General features: G+C 55.5%; 1 protein-coding gene across 4 annotated transcripts in view; it reads left to right on the top strand.

Annotated features, from left to right (window-relative positions):
* The window catches only part of INPP5A (inositol polyphosphate-5-phosphatase A), a 252619-nt gene that overhangs the window by 159022 nt on the left and 75350 nt on the right, over positions 1 to 18247 (top strand). For all 4 annotated transcript variants that reach the window (XM_012477499.2, XM_012477497.3, XM_012477498.1 and 1 more), the window contains exons 5-6: positions 5776 to 5839; positions 16225 to 16328. In XM_012477499.2, coding sequence (XP_012332922.2) covers positions 5776 to 5839; positions 16225 to 16328 — 168 coding nt within the window. The remainder of the gene's footprint in view (positions 1 to 5775; positions 5840 to 16224; positions 16329 to 18247) is intronic.

Genomic DNA, 18247 nt, shown 5'->3' with positions numbered 1-18247 from the left:
AGGAATCTGATGGGTGGTGATGGAGCTTCAGTTGCTGTGGGATTCTGATGGGTGGTGATGGAGCGTCAGTTGCTGTGGGATTCTGATGGGTGGTGATGGAGCGTCAGTTGCTGTGGGATTCTGATGGGTGGTGATGGAGCTTCAGTTGCTGTGGGATTCTGATGGGTGGTGATGGAGCTTCAGTTGCTGTGGGATTCTGATGGGTGGTGATGGAGCTTCAGTTGCTGTGGGATTCTGATGGGTGGTGATGGAGCTTCAGTTGCTGTGGGATTCTGATGGGTGGTGATGGAGCGTCAGTTGCTGTGGGATTCTGATGGGTGGTGATAGAGCTTCAGTTGGTGAAGGATTCTGATGGGTGGTGATGGAGCTTCAGTTGCTGTGGGATTCTGATGGGTGGTGATGGAGCGTCAGTTGCTGTGGGATTCTGATGGGTGGTGATGGAGCTTCAGTTGCTGTGGGATTCTGATGGGTGGTGATGGAGCTTCAGTTGCTGTGGGATTCTGATGGGTGGTGATGGAGCGTCAGTTGCTGTGGGATTCTGATGGGTGGTGATAGAGCTTCAGTTGGTGAAGGATTCTGATGGGTGGTGATGGAGCTTCAGTTGCTGTGGGATTCTGATGGGTGGTGATGGAGCGTCAGTTGCTGTGGGATTCTGATGGGTGGTGATGGAGCGTCAGTTGCTGTGGGATTCTGATGGGTGGTGATGGAGCTTCAGTTGCTGTGGGATTCTGATGGGTGGTGATGGAGCTTCAGTTGCTGTGGGATTCTGATGGGTGGTGATGGAGCGTCAGTTGCTGTGGGATTCTGATGGGTGGTGATAGAGCTTCAGTTGGTGAAGGATTCTGATGGGTGGTGATGGAGCTTCAGTTGCTGTGGGATTCTGATGGGTGGTGATGGAGCTTCAGTTGCTGTGGGATTCTGATGGGTGGTGATGGAGCTTCAGTTGCTGTGGGATTCTGATGGGTGGTGATGGAGCGTCAGTTGCTGTGGGATTCTGATGGGTGGTGATAGAGCTTCAGTTGGTGAAGGATTCTGATGGGTGGTGATGGAGCTTCAGTTGCTGTGGGATTCTGATGGGTGGTGATGGAGCGTCAGTTGCTGTGGGATTCTGATGGGTGGTGATGGAGCGTCAGTTGCTGTGGGATTCTGATGGGTGGTGATGGAGCTTCAGTTGCTGTGGGATTCTGATGGGTGGTGATGGAGCTTCAGTTGCTGTGGGATTCTGATGGGTGGTGATGGAGCGTCAGTTGCTGTGGGATTCTGATGGGTGGTGATAGAGCTTCAGTTGGTGAAGGATTCTGATGGGTGGTGATGGAGCTTCAGTTGCTGTGGGATTCTGATGGGTGGTGATGGAGCTTCAGTTGCTGTGGGATTCTGATGGGTGGTGATGGAGCTTCAGTTGCTGTGGGATTCTGATGGGTGGTGATGGAGCTTCAGTTGCTGTGGGATTCTGATGGGTGGTGATGGAGCTTCAGTTGCTGTGGGATTCTGATGGGTGGTGATGGAGCTTCAGTTGGTGAAGGATTCTGATGGGTGGTGATGGAGCTTCAGTTGGTGAAGGATTCTGATGGGTGGTGATGGAGCTTCAGTTGATGCAGGGGCCTGATGGGTGGTGATGGAGCCTCAATTGCCCATTAGCTCCCAGGCTGCCTGCAGAGGCTTGGGTCCCACCAGGGCAGCCCCAGCCAGGGCGCAGGTTCACAGGGGCCTGTGTCTTCTGTGTGGCCTGCACCTGATCCACTCCTTGGTGCTCCAGGGGCTTGACTTTGTCCAGTGAAGGCCGCTTCCTGGCTGCGCCTTGGCCTCCAGGGGGCGGAGGGCTCCGCCATGTCGGCAGTCATAGCAGAAACATCACAGCCAATGGCTGCATTTCACTAATGCAGAATTAATGAGCCCTCTTTACAGTCTTGTTTATAAACATGTAAAAAGTATTTTAACTGTTTTTAGCAAGAGACAAGGAGTCAATATTCTGAGATGTGGCAGACACACTGTTGACACGCACTGTGGTCGGCAGCCTGGGCCAGCCGTGGACTTCCTGTCCCTGGACACGCTCCTGGGCCGTCGTCCTGGTGTCTCTGAAATTTGGGTGCTCTGAACCATATTGATAGGACAGGGTAGACACCGAAAAAGTTGGGTTGAACTCTGACTTTCAGTGCTCATTAGCGCTAATTCTGGATTTTCTGACTATAAATTGCAGTTTCTGTGCCTGCATTGGCAGCTTATTTTTCACTTATTTGTTACAAACTTTATAATACTCTGTCAGCTTTATCACATTCAGTGAGGTAATAGTTTAAATGTTTCCAGCAACGTTTATTTACCTATGCTTTCTCAGAGTGCTTTCTCTAGCTGAGACAAATGAGGGGATGTCCTCTGTAAAGAAGGGTTGATGGCGGCTAAGGGAACGTTGCGTTTCATCCATGGGGCATAGGCCTACAGGGCACAGACCTACGGGGCATGGGCCTACAGGGCATGGGTCTGTGGGGAACAGGTCTGTGGGGCACAGGTCTGTGGGGCACGGGTCTGCAGGGCACGGGTCTGCAGGGCACGGGTCTACGGGGCATGGGCCTACGGGGCACAGGCCTACAGGGAACGGGTCTACAGGGCACAGGCCTACGGGGCACAGATCTGTGGGGAACAGGTCTGTGGGGCACAGGTCTGTGGGGCACGGGTCTGTGGGGAACAGGTGTGTGGGGCACAGGTCTGCGGGGCACAGGCCTACGGGGCACAGATCTGTGGGGAACAGGTCTGTGGGGCACGGGTCTACAGGGCACAGGTCTGTGGCTTCCTCTCTTGATTTTGTGCTGAATGTGGCTCATGACCTTCCTGCTGAAGAGGGTCTCAACTCTATTTTGCCAAAGAAAAGGCTGAACACTGGCTTTTTTATTTTCATTTTCTATTTTTTTGAGATGGAGTCTCTCTCTGTCACCCAGGCTGGAGTGCAGTGTTGCGATCTTGGCTCACTGCAACCTCTGCCTCCTGGGTTCAAGCAATCCTCCTGCCTCAGCCTCCCAGGTAGCTGGGATTACAGGTGCCCGCCACCATACCCAGCTAATTTTTGTATTTTCAGTACAGATGGGGTTTCACCATCACCCCAGCCCACCCTGTGCCGCACACATGCCCCCAGAGCAGGACTGTCACTCCGGCCCGCCCTGTGCTGCACACACGCCCCGGGAGCAGGACCGTCACTCCAGCCCACCCTGTGCTGCACACACGCCCCCGGAGCAGGAACTGTGCAGCCCCCAGGGGGCTTCTCGTGTTGTGGGGATCAGCCTCAAAACAGAGACGGCCTGACAGGCCCCAGAGATCTGACCCGGGGCCCAGGCACTGTGGACAGGGACCGACCGGGCCAGAGTTACTGGCAACCTTGGCCCTCAGCAGGCCCAGAACAGGGGTCCCCTCACCACGCACTGCGCCTGCCACCCTGCGCCTCTGAGGGGGCGGCGACCTTCTGAGCCTCAGCGTGGCGCAGGCTCCTGCAGCCCTGCCCTACGGCGGCCACCCCAGGGACCAGTGGTCCAGGAGGGAGCAGCACATTTCCCTGGGAACCGCAGAGCCTGAAGCTTGGGCCTCAGAATTAGGTGATGTTCAGACGTTGTCCTTGACTTTCTCAGAGAGACGTCAGCTCTGCAACTCTGTAGGACAGATCTCAGCAGGAGGCTCATGCCGGCATGCTCAGGACTGAGGGCTTGTGGGGTCACGGCTCTGCCCGCAACAGAGCAAGAGCGCGTGAGTGCGTGAGTCTGTGACGTGTGTGTGTGAGCAAGTGCGTGCATGTGTGTGTGCTCAAGTGTGAGTATGTGTAGGTGTGTGGGTGAGTACCTGTGTGTGTGCTCGTGTGTGTGTGTGCAGGTGTGTGGGTGAGTGCCTGTGTGTGCTCAAGTGTGTGTGCAGGTGTGTGGGTGAGTGCCTGTGAGTGTGCTCAAGTGTGAGTGTGTGCAGGTGTGTAGGTGAGTGCCTGTGTGTGCGCTCAAGTGTGAGTGTGTGCAGGTGTGGGTGAGTGCGTGTGTGTGCTCAAGTGTGAGTGTGTGCAGGTGTGTGGGTGCGTGCCTGTGTGTGCGCTCAAGTGTGAGTGTATGCAGGTGTGTGGGTGAGTGCCTGTGTGTGTGCTCGTGTGTGTGCAGGTGTGTGGGTGAGTGCCTGTGTGTGCGCTCAAGTGTGAGTGTGTGCAGGTGTGTGGGTGAGTGCCTGTGCGTGCGCTCGTGTGTGTGTGCAGGTGTGTGGGTGAGTGCCTGTGCGTGTGCTCGTGTGTGTGCAGGTGTGTGGGTGAGTGTGTGTGCACTCAAGTGTGAGTGTGTGCAGGTGTGTGGGTGAGTGCCTGTGTGCACTCAAGTGTGAGTGTGTGCAGGTGTGTGGGTGAGTGCCTGTGTGTGCGCTCAAGTGTGGGTGTGTGCAGGTGTGTGGGTGAGTGCCTGTGAGTGTGTGTGCTCGTGTGTGCAGGTGGGTGGGTGAGTGCCTGTGTGTGTGCTCAAGTGTGTGTGCAGGTGTGTGGGTGAGTGCCTGTGTGTGCTCAAGTGTGTGTGTGTGCAGGTGTGTGGGTGAGTGCCTGTGAGTGTGTGTGCTCAAGTGTGTGTGCAGGTGTGTGGGTGAGTGCCTGTGTGTGTGCTCAAGTGTGAGTGCATGAGTGTGTGTGCAGGTGTGTGACGTGCGTGTGTACATGAATGTAACGAGTGTGTACAAGTGGGGCCTCGGAATTAGGTGATGCTTGGGCGCCGCCCCTGTGTTACCCACAGGCTCGCACAGACAGTGAGGGTGCAGTGCAGCCCGCGTTTTCAGCTGTCTGAGGACAGGCCCTTTTCAGAATGCGGAGCTGGGGATAGAGCCCTCAGTGGCTGAGAGCCTCTTTCCTGTGGGAGGGCCTGTGTGGACCGTTCACAGCCGGGCTCTCCACAGGCAGCCCCTGCCCTCCATCTGCACTGAGCCCGTGCGCCCTCTTCGGCCCACCTGGCCTCGCCCCTTCAAAATCTGCCCTGCTTTGTTCCGGCACCTGCCACCCGCAGGGCACGCAGGTATCTCCTGTGAGACAGGCTTGTTTGCTGAGTCAGGTTTACAAAGGTCTAATTTATAGACAGTGAGATTCGCCCTGTTTGGGGCACAGCTGGTGAGTTGTACCGTTTGATCGCTGCCACTACAACCCCAGAGTTATACCAAGCCCCAGATTTAGCAAAAGAAAAAAATACACAGGAATGACACACACGTCAGTACGCACACACTGCATGCACGTATATACAGGTTCAAATGTAGAAACCAGCATGTGACACTTCAGATCAACAAGTAACTGTCGTGTGGTGTCCGTCAACCGTGTGGCGTCTGGCCCCGTACTTCTGCCTTCTCTGGGGTGGAGAACAGAGATCCCTGTGGTCTGCACCTGCTGGGCTGATTTGTGAGTGGGAGATACTGGCAGCTCCTGGGGCAATGGGGCAGGGTGGGGCCGGGTGCAGTGGAGCTGATGCTAGGGGGCTACAGGCCCCAGGACAGAGGCGAATGTCGGCGCTGGGAGGGTCTGGTCCACTCGACGCCCGGCCCGCGGGACCTGCCCCCTGCTGGAGCCAGTGCCCACTGCACGGCTCACCACATGCCTTGAGCTTGGTGGAGTGTGGGTGTTGGCAGCTTACCTGTGCTGGGCGTCTTGTGCCTCAGTGACTGTGATTAAATTACAACTGGTTAGCTCTTGATCTAGCTAGTTTAAAATAGCTTATTTTATTTATTGTTAAAAACAATGCTTTAGAAATATTCCCAGAACCAGTTTCTCATTTGATTTCTCTTTTTGCTCTGCAGGCACTAGGAAGCTTTTATTTTCTTCATGAATCCTTAAAAAACATCTACCAATTTGACTTTAAAGGTAAGACTGCGTGCCGTCTTCGGGATTCCGTCTCGGCACCCGCCCCTCCCGGTGTCTGGCTTCCCCAGGCCCCTGCTGCCCTGTCTCTGTGAGCAGCCACTGTGGGCTGGGTGTTTTGAGCCACTGGCCAGTGGTCACTCCCGGGGTCTCCTGGACCTGTATGGGAGGCCCCTTGGCCATCCCACATGGGCTCCCTGGCGCGGCTCTGATGGGGATGTGGCTTTCCTAGAGTCTAAGGAAGAATTAGTATCTGTGTTCTCATCCAGTGTGAGAAAGTGAAAAGCCTAGTGAGAGAGTTGCGTGTTTCAGAAACAAGAACGGGTAGGAACAGTCCTCTGTGCTGTGAACAATGTCCCCGTTTGATGGGCACATGCTGTGTGTCTTCACGGAAAAGACTGGCCCTGAGACACTCCTGACACAAGCTGCCCGCTCCTGTTCATTTCTGTGTCGGGGACAGGCGAGGGAGTTACGCAGGGTGTGGCGCTTCCACGCATGCCCACGTGGTCTGTGCGATGTCTGTGTGATGGCTTCCCATCCGATGCTCCTGTTTGCCGTGTGTGTGAGTCCTGGAGCCCCACACAGCCTCCGGAGCAGGTCACAGCCATCTGAAGTGCTCTGTGCATTGTAGCAGCTGTGGAGAGCCACTAACAACGTCATCGGGTTCAGATGCCACGTGTGCTCCCTCGGGAGACGGAGCCTCTTAGGAGACTGTGCGGCAGTCTTATCTCAGTTGCTTGAGTGGTGACTTCCTGGGCGATTAGAGCAAGATTCTGGCCCGCAGAATGATCTCTCACTGCCCTGTTACCTGAAGATCTTCAGATCCTTCTAAATTCTAGCATCCGAGCCCTCCTAGGAGGCCCGTGGCAGGAACAGCCACACAGAATCGCAGGAGCCGGCTGGTGGCGCTCTTCGCTATGTGCTCTGGCACGGAGCTGCCGCGAGAGTAGGGAGAGGGGGCACTCGGATGCCACGTGTGCCGTCGGAAGTTGGCACAAGGAGTTTGTACATCAAGCCTCACCAAGCTCCAGATCCTTAGACGTTCTCTGTTTTTCAGTAACCATTCGAATATGTATTTTACTACTAAGTTAAATCAGTCATGAAGTGGCTGGTGAACCTACAGTGTGTTTAAACCTATACATGAGATACACACTTCACTGTAGCAAAACTTTCCCCAGGGCCCTCCCCGCAGCAAAACTGACAAGAACAGCATGAGGAGTGGGCAGCAGGGCCCGCTCAGAAACATGCCGGAAACGAAACAGCGGCTCATCAGCAGCCTAGAGGTGGCCGAAGGAAGGCTCAGCAAGCTGGAAGGTACGTGCTGGAAACTTCACCAACTGAAAAGCAAGGAGGAGTAAGAATAGGTCTGGAAACCGAAGAAAATGGCCGAGACCTGTGGGACAGCCTCCGCAGCTGCCGCTTGTAAGGGGAACCCCGGCAGGACTAGAAGGAAAGGAACAGAAGGAGAATTTAACCTAGTAATACTTTAGAATTTTCCAAAATTTTTAACAGACACCAAACCACAGATCCAGAAAGCTCGGCGAATGCCAACACCGAGCAGGGAAAAGCCAGAAAGTCCACCCCAGGCCACGTTGTATGCAAACTGCAAAAAGTCAACGGAAAGAGAAAAGCTTGAAAGAATCCAGGAGACTCCTTAGAGGTGAGCGATTCCTTACCTGTGAAGGGAAAAAGATGAGAATTACACTGGACCTTTTTTCAGAAACCATGCAAGAAGGAAGAGAGTGATGTGAAATATTTAAAGCATTATAAGGAGAAAAAAATCAAACTCGAATTCTATGTTCAGAAAAAATTATTCTTCAAAAGTGAAGGATAAATTAGCTTTGTCAAATAAGCAAAAATTGAAGTAATTTGTTGCCAATAGACCTGCCTTGCAGGAAATGCTAAAAGAAGTTCTTCAACAGAAGGAAATACGACGTAGGCCAGAAACTCTGCTTTACCTAAAGGAAATAAGCGTTAGAGGGAAGTAAGTGAAGACAAAATGAAATTGATTTTCCTTACCCTTAATTGATCTAGCAGATAACTTTTCAGTCATATCAGCAGCCATGTGTTGGTTAACTGCAGCTTATGCATAAGGGGAATGTGTAACGGAAAGGACGTGAGGGAGGCGTGGGGTGCTCTGTTCCAGGAAACCTGTACTGTCGCTTTAAGGAATGCAGCCTTATTTAAACGTGGACTTGGATTAGTTGTGCATGTATATTGCAAACTCTATGGCAACCACTAAAATTTTTTTTAAAAAGAAGTATACTTGATATGTTAAGAGAAGCGAGATAATGGAACCATATACAATGTCCACTAAAAGCCAGAGAAGGCAGAAATAGAAAGGGAGACGCTAAAGATACAAAGAACAAAGGCAACAAAAGAACACTGGCAAACATGCAGCTATTACTGCAGCTCTATCAGTGATCCCTTTAAATATGAATGGTCTAAATATGCCAGTTAAAGGGCAGAGACTGTCAGGGTGGATTTTCAAAAAGATACCCAACTGTGTGCTGTCTTCTAGAAGCCCATTTAAAACATATGAACACCTAAAGACCAACAGATAAGGGGTGGAGGAGAGTATACTGATCTAACACGAATCAAAGGAAAGCTGGGGGAGCCATATTAATTTATAGCATCAAATGCGTATATTAGAAAAGCAGAAAGATCTAAAGTCGATTATCTAAGTTTGTACCTTATCAGATTACTTGATAATGTGAACAGGTCTGTAACTATTAACAAAATTGAATCAGTAATTAATAACCTTCTAAAAAAAAAGCACCAGACCCAGATGGTTTCACTGGTGAATTCTATCAAGCATTTAAGGAAGAAGTTATACCATTTCTCTACAATCTCTTCCAGAAAATACAAGCAGAGGATAAACATCCTAAATCATTCTATGAGGCCAGCATTGCCCTAATAGTAAAACCAGATAAAGATACTACAAAGAAGGAAAACTGTGAACTGTAAACAAAAATGCTCAACAAAATTCTTAACAGTCAGTTATATATATTAAGACCAACTGAGATTTACTCCAGGCATACGGGCTGGTTCAGCATTTAAAAAATCAATTAGTGTAATCCATCACAGCAACAGGCAAAGAAGGAAAATCACATGATCATAGAACAGATACAGAAAAAGCATTGCACAATCTCCACATCTCTTCATAATTAAAAAGAAAAGCTCCCAGCAAACGAGGAATAGAGGGGAACTTCCTCAACTTGACAAAGAAAAGCTCCAAAAATCCTACACTGAATACCACACTTAATGAGAAATTAGAAGCTTTTCTTCTAAGATCGGGAACAAGGCAAGGATGCCCCCTCTCCTACTTCTCTTCAACATCTTCCTGAAAATCTTAGATAATGTAATAAGACAAGAAAAGGAAATAAAAGCCATATTGATGGGGTGATGGGAGTTAGAACTCTTTTTGTTCTCAGATGATGTGATTATGTCAGGAATCTCAAAGAGTCAGCAGCAGCACACAAAGCTAGCAGCACTGCAGGATGCGAAGCTCATAGAGTCAGCTGCTTTCCTACATTGCAGCAATGAACAGGTCTTAAGCACACACCAAAAGGCAGTACTTAGGAATAAATCTAACAAATTACATACAAAATCTCTGAGGAAAACTATAAAACTCTGATTAAAGAAATCAGAGAATATCTAGATAAAGGGAGAGAGATTTCGTCTTTGTGGGTAGTGCTATGGCTGGAAAGCAGGTGCCCTCCCAGGTCCATCTGCTGACCCCTGTCCCCTACGGTGATGGTGTCATGAGGTGTGGCCTTGGGAGGCTAATTAGAGCGTGAGTCAGAGTCCTCCTAAATGGGATAGGAGCCCTTATGAAAGAGGCTGGGAGCTCGTTTGTCCCTTCCCACACATGAGGACATGCAGACGGCACCGTCTGTGAGGAGCAGGCCCTCACCAGAACCTCATCTCCCAGCACCCTGACCTTGGACTTCCCACCCCCCAAAACTGTGAGAAAGACATGCATTTTGTTTACAAAGCACACAGCCTGTTTTGTTGCAGCTGTCCCTGGGCTAAGACAGATGGGAAAGCCCAGCACTGTCCAGGGTTCAGCTCTTCCCAAGCTGAGCTGTAGATTCAACACAGCGCCGGCAAGGGGTATCACGCCTGCTGGCACACTGACTGTAAGGGTCAACACAGCGCCGGCAGGGGGTATCACGCCTGCTGGCACACTGACTGTAAGGGTCAACACAGCGCCGGCAAGGGGTATCACGCCTGCTGGCACACTGACTGTAAGGGTCAACACAGCGCCGGCAGGGGGTATCACTCCTGCTGGCACACTGACTGTAAGGGTCAACACAGCGCCGGCAAGGGGTATCACGCCTGCTGGCACACTGACTGTAAGGGTCAACTCAGCGCCGGCAAGGGGTATCACTCCTGCTGGCACACTGACTGTAAGGGTCAACTCAGCGCCGGCAAGGGGTATCACGCCTGCTGGCACACTGACTGTAAGGGTCAACACAGCGCCGGCAGGGGGTATCACGCCTGCTGGCACACTGACTGTAAGGGTCAACACAGCGCCGGCAAGGGGTATCACGCCTGCTGGCACACTGACTGTAAGGGTCAACTCAGCGCCGGCAAGGGGTATCACTCCTGCTGGCACACTGACTGTAAGGGTCAACACAGCGCCGGCAAGGGGTATCACTCCTGCTGGCACACTGACTGTAAGGGTCAACTCAGCGCCGGCAAGGGGTATCACGCCTGCTGGCACACTGACTGTAAGGGTCAACACAGCGCCGGCAAGGGGTATCACGCCTGCTGGCACACTGACTGTAAGGGTCAACTCAGCGCCGGCAAGGGGTATCACTCCTGCTGGCACACTGACTGTAAGGGTCAACACAGCGCCGGCAAGGGGTATCACTCCTGCTGGCACACTGACTGTAAGGGTCAACTCAGCGCCGGCAAGGGGTATCACTCCTGCTGGCACACTGACTGTAAGGGTCAACACAGCGCCGGCAAGGGGTATCACGCCTGCTGGCACACTGACTGTAAGGGTCAACACAGCGCCGGCAAGGGGTATCACGCCTGCTGGCACACTGACTGTAAGGGTCAACTCAGCGCCGGCAAGGGGTATCACTCCTGCTGGCACACTGACTGTAAGGGTCAACACAGCGCCGGCAAGGGGTATCACTCCTGCTGGCACACTGACTGTAAGGGTCAACACAGCGCCGGCAAGGGGGTATCACTCCTGCTGGCACACTGACTGTAAGGGTCAACACAGCGCCGGCAAGGGGTATCACTCCTGCTGGCACACTGACTGTAAGGGTCAACTCAGCGCCGGCAAGGGGTATCACTCCTGCTGGCACACTGACTGTAAGGGTCAACACAGCGCCGGCAGGGGGTATCACGCCTGCTGGCACACTGACTGTAAGGGTCAACTCAGCGCCGGCAAGGGGTATCACTCCTGCTGGCACACTGACTGTAAGGGTCAACACAGCGCCGGCAAGGGGTATCACGCCTGCTGGCACACTGACTGTAAGGGTCAACACAGCGCCGGCAAGGGGTATCACGCCTGCTGGCACACTGACTGTAAGGGTCAACTCAGCGCCGGCAAGGGGTATCACTCCTGCTGGCACACTGACTGTAAGGGTCAACACAGCGCCGGCAAGGGGTATCACGCCTGCTGGCACACTGACTGTAAGGGTCAACACAGCGCCGGCAAGGGGTATCACGCCTGCTGGCACACTGACTGTAAGGGTCAACTCAGCGCCGGCAAGGGGTATCACTCCTGCTGGCACACTGACTGTAAGGGTCAACACAGCGCCGGCAAGGGGTATCACTCCTGCTGGCACACTGACTGTAAGGGTCAACACAGCGCCGGCAAGGGGGTATCACACCTGCTGGCACACTGACTGTAAGGGTCAACACAGCGCCGGCAAGGGGGTATCACTCCTGCTGGCACACTGACTGTAAGGGTCAACACAGCGCCGGCAAGGGGTATCACTCCTGCTGGCACACTGACTGTAATGGTCAACTCAGCGCCGGCAAGGGGTATCACTCCTGCTGGCACACTGACTGTAAGGGTCAACACAGCGCCGGCAGGGGGTATCACGCCTGCTGGCACACTGACTGTAAGGGTCAACTCAGCACCGGCAAGGGGTATCACGCCTGCTGGCACACTGACTGTAAGGGTCAACACAGCGCCGGCAAGGGGTATCACTCCTGCTGGCACACTGACTGTAAGGGTCAACACAGCGCCGGCAAGGGGTATCACTCCTGCTGGCACACTGACTGTAAGGGTCAACACAGCGCCGGCAGGGGGTATCACTCCTGCTGGCACACTGACTGTAAGGGTCAACACAGCGCCGGCAAGGGGTATCACGCCTGCTGGCACACTGACTGTAAGGGTCAACACAGCGCCGGCAGGGGGTATCACACCTGCTGGCACACTGACTGTAAGGGTCAACACAGCGCCGGCAGGGGGTATCACTCCTGCTGGCACACTGACTGTAAGGGTCAACACAGCGCCGGCAAGGGGTATCACGCCTGCTGGCACACTGACTGTAAGGGTCAACTCAGCGCCGGCAAGGGGTATCACTCCTGCTGGCACACTGACTGTAAGGGTCAACACAGCGCCGGCAAGGGGTATCACTCCTGCTGGCACACTGACTGTAAGGGTCAACACAGCGCCGGCAGGGGGTATCACGCCTGCTGGCACACTGACTGTAAGGGTCAACTCAGCGCCGGCAAGGGGTATCACGCCTGCTGGCACACTGACTGTAAGGGTCAACACAGCGCCGGCAAGGGGTATCACTCCTGCTGGCACACTGACTGTAAGGGTCAACTCAGCGCCGGCAAGGGGTATCACTCCTGCTGGCACACTGACTGTAAGGGTCAACACAGCGCCGGCAGGGGGTATCACGCCTGCTGGCACACTGACTGTAAGGGTCAACACAGCGCCGGCAAGGGGTATCACTCCTGCTGGCACACTGACTGTAAGGGTCAACTCAGCGCCGGCAAGGGGTATCACTCCTGCTGGCACACTGACTGTAAGGGTCAACACAGCGCCGGCAAGGGGTATCACGCCTGCTGGCACACTGACTGTAAGGGTCAACTCAGCGCCGGCAAGGGGTATCACTCCTGCTGGCACACTGACTGTAAGGGTCAACACAGCGCCGGCAAGGGGTATCACTCCTGCTGGCACACTGACTGTAAGGGTCAACTCAGCGCCGGCAAGGGGTATCACTCCTGCTGGCACACTGACTGTAAGGGTCAACACAGCGCCGGCAGGGGGTATCACGCCTGCTGGCACACTGACTGTAAGGGTCAACTCAGCACCGGCAGGGGGTATCACGCCTGCTGGCACACTGACTGTAAGGGTCAACTCAGCACCGGCAAGGGGTATCACTCCTGCTGGCACACTGACTGTAAGGGTCAACACAGCACCGGCAAGGGGTATCACTCCTGCTGGCACACTGACTGTAAGGGTCAACTCAGTGCCGGCAAGGGGTATCACTCCTGCTGGCACACTGACTGTAAGGGTCAACACAGCGCCGGCAAGGGGTATCACTCCTGCTGGCACACTGACTGTAAGGGTCAACTCAGCACCGGCAAGGGGTATCACTCCTGCTGGCACACTGACTGTAAGGGTCAACTCAGCACCGGCAAGGGGTATCACTCCTGCTGGCACACTGACTGTAAGGGTCAACACAGCACCGGCAAGGGGTATCACTCCTGCTGGCACACTGACTGTAAGGGTCAACTCAGCGCCGGCAAGGGGTATCACTCCTGCTGGCACACTGACTGTAAGGGTCAACACAGCGCCGGCAGGGGGTATCACGCCTGCTGGCACACTGACTGTAAGGGTCAACTCAGCACCGGCAGGGGGTATCACGCCTGCTGGCACACTGACTGTAAGGGTCAACTCAGCACCGGCAAGGGGTATCACTCCTGCTGGCACACTGACTGTAAGGGTCAACACAGCACCGGCAAGGGGTATCACTCCTGCTGGCACACTGACTGTAAGGGTCAACACAGCGCCGGCAAGGGGGTATCACACCTGCTGGCACACTGACTGTAAGGGTCAACACAGCGCCGGCAAGGGGTATCACACCTGCTGGCACACTGACTGTAAGGGTCAACACAGCGCCGGCAAGGGGGTATCACACCTGCTGGCACACTGACTGTAAGGGTCAACACAGCGCCGGCAAGGGGGTATCACACCTGCTGGCACACTGACTGTAAGGGTCAACACAGCGCCGGCAAGGGGTATCACACCTGCTGGCACACTGACCGTAAGGGTCAACACAGCGCCAGCAGGGGTATCACGCCTGCTGGCACACTGACTGTAAGGGTCACGTGGAAATAGCCCAGAGTTTTGAAGAAGAGCAGTCAGAGACCGCACTTCCCGACTTCAAGACTTGCTATCCCGCCTTGTAGGTGAATGGGCAAGCAGACAGTGGGCATGTCAGTGCCACGGGACATTACTGGCAATAAAAAGAAATGAGCTTTAGCCGCAAGAAGACATGGAGGAACCTGACCCGCCTGCTATGAATGAAAGAAGCCAACCTGGAAAGGCTGCAGTGTGTGATTCCAGCTGTGACGCTCCGGAAAGCGCAGAGCTGTGGACGGTGAAGGATCGTGGGGGCTGTGTGGGGTGGGTTGTGGGGGGGCTGGGTGGCATGCCGAGGATTTTAGGCAGTGAGGCCACCGCAGTCGTGGACATGTGACATCATGCGTGTGTCGATCCCTGTAGAATGTGCAGCGCCGTCAGCCATCCCTAAAGTGAACTTCAGCCTTCAGGTAGTCACGCTTGAACGCTGGCTTCTTAGCTGTGAGGCACGGGCCACCCTCGTGCCGGCTGCTGGTAATGGGGTGCTGCGTGCAGGCTGGGGGAGTGGCTGAGAACTCTCTGTACCTACTGCCTTCCTGTTACAGGGTACCAGCCTCTAGATATGCAAATGGGGTTTGTCTCCTGAATGAGAAGAACCTGTGATTGCCCAGTGATGACTGTGAGGGTGGGAAAATCTCTGAGCAAGGGCTCAGGACTAAATGTGCTTGAGCTGTCTCAGGACTTGGCTCCGTGTCAGACCGCAGCACCCAGGGCCAGGCCAGACAGCAGCACTCAGGGCCAGGTCAGACTGCAGCACCCAGGGCCGGGTCAGACAGCAGCACCCAGGGCCGGGTCAGACAGCAGCACCCAGGGCCGGGTCAGACCTCAGCACTCAGGGCCAGGTCAGACAGCAGCACCCAGGGCCGGGTCAGACCTCAGCACTCAGGGCCAGGTCAGACTGCAGAACCCAGGGCCAGGCCAGACCTCAGCACCCAGGGCCAAGTCAGACTGCAGCACCCAGGGCCAGGCCAGACCTCAGCACCCAGGGCCAGGTCAGACCTCAGCACCCAGGGCCAGGCCAGACCACAGCACTCAGGGCTAGGTCAGGTCATGGCACTCAGGGTTGGCCAAGACCACAGCACTCTGTTTTTGCCTGGGACTCCTGGCCACCCTAGTGTCGAGCCAGCACCTTGGCCCATGGTGCCACAGTCCTCAGGTTGCCCCCTCTGTCCCTCTTGCCGCAGTTGGGTGGATAACACCCCAGAAACGGCAGGTTGGAGCTGCCTGTGGCTCACAACACACTGCTCCAAAGTGGTCTCCGGGAACCTCCTTGAGACCGAGGAGCATCACCTCAGTGGCCCAGGAGCCATCCTGTGGCATCTTGCAAAGAGGTCAGCAGCCACTTGCCCGCTGGGTCCAGCAGGAGTTTGAGGAATGGATCCCATCCCTGCCATCTTTGATCACACCCCACTGTGGGTGCGGAGCTGCCTGTCCATTCAAAAGGCGGCAGCCTGGCTGTGAACGGTAGCGAGAGCAGCCCTGTCTACGGGGGCCTGTGTCCCTGGGCCGGGGCTATCCGTGGGGGGCTCTAGGGGGAGATGCCATGCACCATTGGCAAAGCCCGCCTGGAAGGTGCCCTGCCATGAGCTACCCCTCTCTCCGTGGTACATAAACCTCCTCCCTGGAATATGAGTGATGGACGCTGGAAATGGGGAGGAAATCAATGTTATTAAATAAATTCATGTGAAGGTCTGAGTGAATGGTAATTCTACAGCCCTCTTAAATATATTCACGGGTTTAAAAGAGGATGCCAATTAGCTCCTGTAAATCTGCAGGCCGGGAGCTCTCAGGGGATAATGGAGTGGAGTGTCAAATTCCAGGTCGTGGAAGGGGAATTTATGAGCCACAGGCTTGGAGCAGCCGCCCGCCTGGTGTGTTCGGGGTCGGCCCCCTCATCCGGGCCTCCTCCTGGGGGCATCCCTTGTTCCCCATCATGCTGCACAGGGGGCGGGGGTGGGACGGAAACATGCCATGCTCCAGGCTGGCTGGATGGGGCTCAGCGATGGGACAGTCACCTCGTTCTTCTGGTCTCTTCCAGCCAAGAAATATAAAAAGGTCACTGGCAAAGAGATCTACTCCGACACCTTAGAGAGCACGCCCATGCTGGAGAAGGAGAAGTTTCCGCAGGACTACTTCCCCGAGGTACGTGGCGAGGCCTTTGCACCAATGCGCTTACTTCCCAGAGCGAGCCAGTCAGAAGTGGCATCGAACACGTGATTTCCACATTGCGCTGTTGCTGGTCAAGCTGCCTGTTGTTACCTCGGATAATCTGTCTTCCTGGGCGTCCAGACGCCTGTGACTGGGCTGGGCTGCCTCACGTCAGGGCAGTGAGACTCCAAGGCATCCGCACCACAACAGTCAGCGAATTCCTGAATCCTCATAACCAGGCAAAAGAAGCTTCCCCAAGATGTAGGAAAATCATTCAGCTCTCCTGGCGTGCACCTGGGGTCTCCCGCACGCCCGGTTGTGAGAGGGTCGGGCTGGTCGGTTGCGTGTGCCTGTGGTGTGAGCGTGGGACACGGTCCCGTGTCAGATCAGCCTTGGTGGCCGTGCCAGGCTGTGAGCAGCAGCACCCAGCAGTTACGCCTGCGCCACACGGAGAGTTTAGAATCAGAATGTGTGGAAGGCGTTTGTCGTCTCCCTCCCAGATGCAGTGTTGATAAGGTGTTGGTGTGTTTCCTCCGGGCGGCCACGCACTTATGCCGAGCCGTGTGTGTGCAGCTGCTGCGGAGTGCACGTGATCTCTGGTACACCTCACGCGCAGCACTGTGGGCGGCTCCCTGGCTACGTAGTTAACCGGTTGAGGCAGTGTGTGCTGCTTTGCCCTTCACCATCCGCTGCATCACAGCGGGGTGTGGACACCGTGGCTGGAAGTGGCCGGGCACTGAGACAGAAGAGCTGGCAGCTGGGCGCAGGTTTGGGTGCCTCCGGGCTGTGATATAGGAGCTCTTTCTGGGGCGTGGCTGCGCAGCCCCAGGAAGGATCGCTCTGCAGCCCTGTCTCCACAAGGGCTGTGCCCGCCGAGGCGGCTGCGGAGCTGACTCCTAGCAAGGCCACAACTTTATCAACTTGCTTTATGGCCCCCACCTTGAGTAAGGGACTGTGGCCGCCCTGTGAGGGATGGGGTGCTCCTGTCACCCTGTGGCTCAGCCTCCTCGTCCATCTTCCCTCAGCCAAGGACACCGTGTCAGTGGGCCGGCGCCCCGTCCTTGGTCCCGCTTCTGGCACCGCCTGCTCACCTCCCTCTACTCCGGGTGTCTGCGGTTGGAAAAGGACATGCAGGAAAGCTCCGTGGCCTTCTCTGTGCATAGTCACGTCCCTGGGCCACAAGAGCCTTCCCTGAAGGGGCTGTCTGTGGTGCAGGCCCCTCGGAAGGGCAGGTGGGGCCGTGGTTCCCCTGGAGAGCCTGTGAGCTGAACTCTGGGCCTCTCTTGAGCCCACCCAAGGCTCTCATCTCAGAGTGACCAGAGATAGACTCAGGGCCCTGTGTGGGAGGCATGGGGGCTGGCGGGGCCTGGGCTGGGCAGGGCCAGGCGCTGCCACCTAACGACATGAGGAGAGCTGCTGCGGGCGGCCCGGGCTGGTCCAAGCGGGGCTCTGCGACCTGGCACCTCGCCTCGGGACCCCTGCGGCTACACTGCCGTCCAGGGCTGTGGCCCGACCAGGTGCTGCTGGGCTGTCCCTGCCTCACCTGGTGTCTGCGTATTCACTGGGTCCCGTCTACCCTGGGTGGGATAGGAGAGTCCAGAGGGAGCCCTGTAGCCCCTGGGGATGGGCCGAGGCATGTCCTGAGGGTCCAGAGGCTGCAGGGGTCAGCCAGGGTGGGAAGCTCGGGGGCAGTGGGTCCTTAGCAAGGAACAGACACTCCAGGCAGCTGCGCAGGCTCCTGACCCCTCCTCCCTCAGCGCAGCCCCACCCTGCCCCACCCCGCCCCGCAGCAGCCCTGTGCTCTGACCTGCGGGACCTCCTTCCGAGGGGCTCCTGTTTGCACCCACACCTCAGGCTGTTCTCCTGCACCCAGCAAGTGGGCAGCTGAGGCTGGGGGCCCAGGCTGACGCTGG

The sequence above is a fragment of the Aotus nancymaae genome, unplaced genomic scaffold (genome assembly GCF_030222135.1).
Source record: "Aotus nancymaae isolate 86718 unplaced genomic scaffold, 86718_ANA_hifiasm-v0.15.2.pri h1tg000193l, whole genome shotgun sequence".
Taxonomy (NCBI): Eukaryota; Metazoa; Chordata; class Mammalia; order Primates; family Aotidae; genus Aotus; species Aotus nancymaae.
The sequence above is the reverse complement of the archived record's forward strand: the minus strand, read 5'-3'. Positions and strand labels throughout refer to the sequence as shown.